The 7,612-nt window shown below is 41.9% G+C and overlaps 1 protein-coding gene across 2 annotated transcripts in view; it reads right to left on the reverse strand.

The window, feature by feature from the left end:
- tmem94 (transmembrane protein 94) overlaps nt 1-6,555 on the reverse strand; it is a 34,038-nt gene extending 27,483 nt beyond the window's left edge. For both annotated transcript variants that reach the window (XM_080455172.1, XM_080455171.1), the window contains exons 1-2: nt 6,430-6,555; nt 3,948-4,343 (exon numbers count right to left, since the gene is read on the reverse strand). In XM_080455172.1, the coding sequence (XP_080311298.1) occupies nt 3,948-3,971 (24 nt within the window). In that variant the 5' untranslated portion in view covers nt 3,972-4,343; nt 6,430-6,555. The remainder of the gene's footprint in view (nt 1-3,947; nt 4,344-6,429) is intronic.
- Between the last annotated feature and the right edge of the window lie 1,057 nt (nt 6,556-7,612).

A 7,612-nucleotide genomic window follows, 5' to 3' on the forward strand; every position in this document is an offset into this window, starting at 1 on the left:
TTGGATAAATACTTATCTAATGTAAATAGGAATGCGGGCCTTTCCCACAGTCTCCCCTCCCACATCCTCCTCTGTCTATGACGTGTATCCACATAGAAACATGAACACACATAAACATATGAACGCCTTGATGTACACACACATTCTCAGGGTTCAGCTTTCAAACGGTCACATCCCACACAGCTACACTATTAATAACAGCCCATTCCCCCAGAGGAACAAAGAATCAAGAAAATCCTCAAGACTGACTTAAAGACAGACACACACAGGAAACCTAAGCCGTCTTAGTATAATAGGGCACGCCCACTACCTGACCTCGGACACCCAAACACAAACACGTGCCTCGTGCGGATTATACAGGCACATACACACACGCACACAAACACACTTAGCGCCTAGAGGCTTACCTCAGCCTCATTTCTCGGACACGCCTACACAAATCACCAATAGGCTGACAGATGCAGAGAGGAAACATCATATAAGACAACCAACTTACTGTCCTCTTCCTCCTGACAAAGAAACCGCCTCCCATCTTCAGCACCATGACAACCTTGCCTTTCTCTGCCTTTCTCTCTCTCTCTCTCAACACTATTACTACCACCACTCCAGAGCTAAAAGGGAGAGTCTATAAAAGCAGCCACAGTGTGTCAGGAGAAAATGTTTATATTCTAGGGACTACATTTAAAAAAAACAGTGTCCCTCTGTAGGAGAAATTGCTTGGTCATTTCGTTTGACTAATTTCTATAGACGGGAACCAGCCAAAGATGATTTTAAACCTCACCCAAATCCCTCTCCTCTCTGGGCCCCATATAGTGGTGCCTGCCTAGGTAGCCAAATCCAGCAGCCAAACAAACCCCCAGTTCATTTCAGTTCAGCTCAGCAGCTGGCTCAGAGAGACAGAGAGAGAGAGAGAGGGGAGAACAGGGGGGGGCACGGGAGAGGAGAGGAGCTGAAATAGAAAAAGCAGGATGGACAGAGAAGAGGGAGAGAAAGCGAAAGAGGCTCTTTACACAAGAGGACCATTGCCAACCTGGCCCGTATTACCCTAGTAGGGCTTTGTTCCACTTTTGCCAGCAAAGCGCATTCTGCAGTGAGGTAGGGATGCAGAACGAAGGTCCAGTGAAGAGAGAGAATGAAAGATGGCAAACAAGAGAAGGGCATGAATATAAGAAGCTGCAGGCAAGAGAGGGGGTAAGATATGTAGCACAAGTGTCATTTACTGAACTCCCTCGCCCGATATCTTGACAATGATTGTGAAACGGAGTCTGGAGAAAAGTACAGATTCTCTGCACTTAAAGGGATATTTCACTTTCAAAAAAACTTTGGGTCATTTTATTGTCTACTCAGGCTTTAGTGACCCCCCCAGACCGTTTTTAAGTTGCTTGATTCAGTATTTAGATATCTGATTTTGTCAGACACGCCCCCTTCCTATACAAACCCATTATAACTTCAAACTCAATTTTTAACATTAAAAAACACCCGTCCTTGCTTCTGGTGACTCACCCTGCCCTCCTAATACGCGAGGCAACCGTGTTTTTTCGATTAATTTTTTCATTTATTTTATTTTATTTCTTTATTGCATTGAATTTTTTTCATTTTCCCCAAAAAATATAAAAAATAAATGAAAAAAGTAATCGAAAAAACACGGCCCCCTCGCGTATTAGGAGGGCAGGGCAATTGAGTTTGAAGTTATAATGGGTTTGTATAGGAAGGGGGCGTGTCTGATAAAATGAATATCAAATATCTAAATACTGAATCAAGCAACTTAAAAACGGTCTGGGGGCTCACAAAAGCCTGAGTAGACGATAAAATGACCCAAAGTTTTTTTTAAAGTGAAATATCCCTTTAACCTCAATCAAACTCTTCACAACTCTGCCAGGATCACATAACCATAATGCAGAAGAATTGACTGCTACTGCTGAAGAAAGACATTCAAGCTACTTGCTCCATGGTCATAAAATCATTCTGCACACTTGTTCTCCGACACATGAAATTATGATGCAATATGATGATGGTCCAGTATGTCCGACACATGTCCAGTAATATAAATAGATATGATTTGACAAACACATACTTAAAAAGTAATTTACACATGGAAAGTGAAAGCAGAGCTTCTACTCTACCTCAACGACTTCTAGGACATTCATGTTTCCCTGAGGAAGAGAGCTAGTGGCAACTGGCGACATGTCATGTTCTCGCTTGTACTGCTAAGAGTTAATGATTACATAAATGGAAAGCTACATACAGGTGTGGAACACAGAGAGGAAAAATAGATGGCCTCATTGTTGAACTTATTCAATAACTGGCCAAGGGCTGGCCATTTTCCATTCCTGTGCAGATGGCGTGCTGACTCAGTGAGGTTCTCCTACATAATATCTATGTTTAACTATAGAATGGTTTGATTAACTGACCCTTCTATATGACTAATCTGAAATGCCAGAAACATGGAGGAGGGAGGGTGACAGATGCAGTGAAAATGTATGGGATGGGGAATGTAGCGCTGGGGTCGTAATTGACACTTTTGACTTTAAACTTGTGTGAAGGACAAAGCAACAGCATAACAACAACGTCATGATGACCTTCCTCTTGGTCATCTAAACAATAAGCATAAGTCTTTACTCTTTAAACAAGACCTCCACTTATATATTAATAGATCTGCATCACCCAGTACACTTATTGTGTCATTGTATCCATGTGTGTGTACAGTAGTAGGATTGTGACAAAAATAAATAAAACGTTATCACGATATAGTGCTAGCTGATTAGACTATTGTGATATCACAATAATTTACAGACCATAGGAAGACATTTCTCAATATTGTCACATTTTCTCAAAACGTTAATTGTCTCTGTGGAATGTGGGACTCTATGCTTTGCATTATTTATCAATAACCCCTTGGGATTATCTTGCTTATACCATGACCACTTGCACAAATGTTAATAATACAATATAACTTATACAATTGGGGTGGTTGTACAGTATATGGTCTCCCTGCTGTTATTGAGACATTTAGATCATGTGTCTAGGTTGGACACAATCTTTGAAACAATCCTGTCACAATTTTATTATTATTATTAATTTTGAACGGTGATGAGCCTACTACATCAAAGCCGTGGTTATCTGAAAATAATGCCAATCTCCTACCAATCACAAATAGGATTATGTTGCCTTATTACAGTTACTGCCTTATGCTCCCTTATTACTGACTCCCTACTGCCTTATTACTGTCTCCCTACTGCCTTACGCACGAACCCACCAAAAATATAATACAATTGGGTTGGGGTGGTATTTGGTCTCCCTGCTGTTCAATTGAGACATTTAGATGCTGTGTCTAGGTAGGACACATCTTTTGACACAATCCTGTTTCTGGTTTGACACGCTTTATTGCACGCGACTTATTGACGACGTCTGGTCATCCTATATATACAATGTATTTCCAATATGAGAATAGCTTTTTTTCCCCCGCCCAGAGTGTGCGCAAGCCGAGCGTCCGTGTGGGGCTACATGCATTAACATGGAGCTGAAGAAAAGCAGCGTCTGTGTACTTATGCTCCAGTGGGTTTTGTGCGTTATGCTCCCTTATTACTGACTACCTACTACTGCCTTATGCAGCCTTACTACTGACTCCCTAATGTCTTATGCTCCCTTATTACCAACTACCTACTGCCTAAATTGTGTTTCTTTTTGCTTGTGTGTGTCTTGTATAAAAACGACAGATGTACTTTGTACGATGTCAATAAATAAATCATTGTTTTAAGAATCTCTGTGGCTATTGATATATTGCCAAGCGCTGTTCCCTTGCGCTATGTGCTATTAGCAGAGTGTACTCCTCAGGTTATTCTAAAACCCCAAGGGCCAAGACCTGTGTCATATAAACACCCGGCCGCCCCAGGGAGAGGTAGTTATCATTAGCAGATGCTCAGCAGCCAAACGCAGAACACACTCACCTGCTTCTTATCCTGCGGCTCCATGGCGACCAGAAGCACTCCACATACTCTGCTCCTCTAGCGGCCAGTGACACCAAGGCAGAGCCCTCACTCTCTGAGCTGGGCACTGCACGCAGAACCGTCCCGCGCGGTCCTCCTTGAACGTCCGTCTCCGACAGCCACTGCACGAGTCCCCCAGCCGAGGACAGAGGAAGACAGAGCAGCCTCGGTCCTGGCTGGCAGCACCACCTCTCTCCCAGCGTGCTCTGCCAGTCTGATGGGAGGAACACCCTGACCTGCAGGAACCGGCACAGAGAACCGAGGAACTGTGGGAGATGAGATTTCCTTTGGGAGATTAACTGTAGTTCAGGTCTGGCCAAAGTGTGGGTGTCCTCGTCATTACGTGCATTTATGGATCTGTGGATGAAAGGGGTAAATAAAGAGTGCAAATTATTACATATACACAGTGAGCATAACTAGAGAGAGGCACACAGACACCCGCACCCAGGCCAGAACCTTGAAATGTGGGCCAGGTTAATGGCTGCACATGTCATGTCTTTTTGCCGATGGGTTGAATTCCACACCTTTGTCAAACCAGTCCGATCTACTTCTATGGCACATTCAGGCTGTCTTGACATAACAAGAGACTCCAGGCGAGCCCAGGTGGCAACATAATAGTTGCATTGAAAGGGTATCAAGGGGCCCAGAATCTGTAGCCTCACTGACTGACCACATAAGCAGCTTCCTCTCTGACACAAAACACTCACTGAACCCCAGAGTCAGCAGTCTCCATTGGCTCAGAGATGACAGTGCTCAGCCAAACAGAGAGGAGAAAAAAAAAGACCACCAGACAGAAACATGAGAACAAAGTAGCCTTGTATCAAGACTATCATATATGTATTTTATCGATTTTGACATTTGCATATAGATACGAAAGTAAAAGTCAGACTCGATAAAATACATCTATGATAGTCTTGATCCAAGGCTAAGAACAAAGGAGATTCTGCAAAAAGAAATGATGAAATCTTTGCACGTGACTATTGACAGTAATAAGGCAGTAGGGAGTCAGTAATAAGGGAGCATAAGGCAGTATCTGTAATAAGGCAACATAATCCTATTTGTGTTGCCTGTATAATGCCCTATTGCACAACTTAAAAATACATTTCTTCGAAACCAAATTTAAAACAGTTAAGGCGTCCAAATAATAGTTATTATTCTGCAGGAAACTGCTGCTAACTTCGTCACACTGACATGCTTTAATCTTCTGCTGGCTGACAGTGATATTATTGTGACTGTCTGAGGCGTGGTGTCACTTTCCCTCTAGGATCAATGTGCATAGTTTACAACCACCATAGCTTTACTTTAGCTGTCCTGCAGGCTTTAGCTAGCAGTGGTGGAAAAGGTACTCGCATGTTTTACTTAAGTAAAAGTACCAATACTGCAATGTAGAGACAATCTGTTACAGGTCTGGTATTCAAAATTTACTTGAGTAAAAGTACAAAAGTATTGGCATAGGGATAAAGTGGTTAATGAATGTTTTGTAATAATAATCCAAATCTACAAAGGTAACTAAAGTGGTAACTAAAGTTTTCAAATAATTGTAGTGGAGTAAAAAGATCTGAGATGTAGTGGAGTAGAAGTAAAAGTATTGACAATTGGAAATACTCCAGTAAAGTAAAAAATACCTCAAAATTGTACTTAAGTACAGTACTTAGTTACTTTACACCATTATTGTGTATTATTGTGTATGTCTGAGGCGAGGTGTCACTTTCCCTCTAGGTCTAGGACCAAGCTGCATATAACCACCACCACTAGCTTTACTTTAGCTGAAGCGGTCAGCTTTAGCTAGCGAGTTGGTCTCGAGGAAACCCAATGATTTCTGACCTCCAGTTTTGAGTGATTTGACCCAACTTTGAAAGGCTGACAGAGCGATGCTGTGCATCTAATTGACCCAACAATATCACATTAGATGATACAACAACACAGCTGTCAGTCACTTCAAACCAGAGGCAGTCGAAGCAACTTCAAATGTGAACACTGCTCAGTATTTTGCTAGTAGCCTTTTTTATTTGCACAAGCTAGCCAGATGAATACCAAAACACTCGCCCCAAAACACAGTCGCCCCGGGGCAAATCCGGCGACCTCGGAACGGTCGGCACCTGGTATGCCTAAACCTAACCTTGTTCCTGACCGTAACCTCAGTAAAACAGTGCCAAAACCTAAACCTTATTCCTAAACTTAACCCCAGTAAAACTATGCCTAACTCTAAACGTACTTCCAACTTTACCCTCATTCCTCAGTAAAACAAATACAATAATACAAGAACCACTGGTCGGCTAAAGAAATGGGGGCGAGCGTGTTTTTGGGGCGAGTCTTCCGGTTACAAGCCAGACGACTCTCTCGGTGTCAAAAGCAGATGCTGCGTCGTGTGGGCTGCAAAATTAGACTATTTTTTTGTCATAAATAACTCGAGTTACATGTAATAACATGGCTTGGCACTCACCAGCAGATTAGTGTTGTTGCTTAATGGGGAAATTAAATGTCCTTTAACGTTCACTTGTATCTCGGACATCCACCACACAGCCTGAAGCTTCCCCACGGAACAGCCATGTTGAGTTGAGCAACCGAACAACGTTGCCAGGTTTTGAGAGTGAAACGAGCAAACAGGTCTACGAAAACGAGTCACTAGCCTGGTAAATCCCCCCTCCCGAAATCTCATTTGCATTTTATTTCACTGTGTGAAATCAAATGCAAATGAGATTTACGGCTAGCAGTTCACACCAGTAATAGACAAAAAGAAAAATGAAAAAGTGTAAATTAAAGCTAGAAATCTATTTTATCCATTTTCAATTTTTTTTATTCAGGGCCAAAAATTTGAAATTGGAAAACGAGTTATTATCCCTTTTTATTGCCATTGGTTTTAGAAACAAATATTGAAATCCATTTTGGATTTTATTTTGGTACACGGATTGATAACAAGCTTAAAAGAAGCCACATGAGCACTTTTAAACATATAGCCTATGTATCGATTATTTGAAAACAGACAATCTACAAGCACACGTTGCGAACTTGTAGATCTGCTATCTATTTATTTTTGAATCATGGGGGAAAAAAATAAGGGACATCTTGGGGGTCTCGTCCCTGGCACAAAATGTTTTTAGACGGGGATGAGTGGACAATTACATATTAATCTGGTTTAAACAACAATAGGAAACAACAAGCCCAAATAAGCAACTAAACTTTAGAAACAAGCCCTTAGGGGCCCTCATTCAAGGTCATTATGATTATGCATGCACTTCATGGTATCACAACACCTCCAATGCCTTAAAAACAAGGCTCCAAACATCCCAAAACAAACTTGTAAGGCTACTTCTTGGCCTCAATCACAAAACCCATCTAACCCCTGCTCATTTTGCTAGGATTGGATGGCTTAGGGTTGAGGACAGAGTACAGCAACTTGCTATGGGCCTGGTCTTCAAGATACACCACAACATTGGGATCCCCCTGTATTTGTCAAAATACTTCCAAAATGTTAATGAAGTCCATGATCATAACACCAGAGGCAGCTCCACAAATCATGTTCAACCCAGATTTGGCTCAACTAAGGGAATGAACTCGTTCTCATGCTATTCATCAAAAATGTGGAATGCCCTACCAAAAGGAGTAAAGGAGTGTAAAACCCTACT

Source organism: Gymnoscopelus braueri (assembly GCF_963280865.1).
Source record: "Gymnoscopelus braueri genome assembly, chromosome: 17".
NCBI lineage: Eukaryota > Metazoa > Chordata > Actinopteri > Myctophiformes > Myctophidae > Gymnoscopelus > Gymnoscopelus braueri.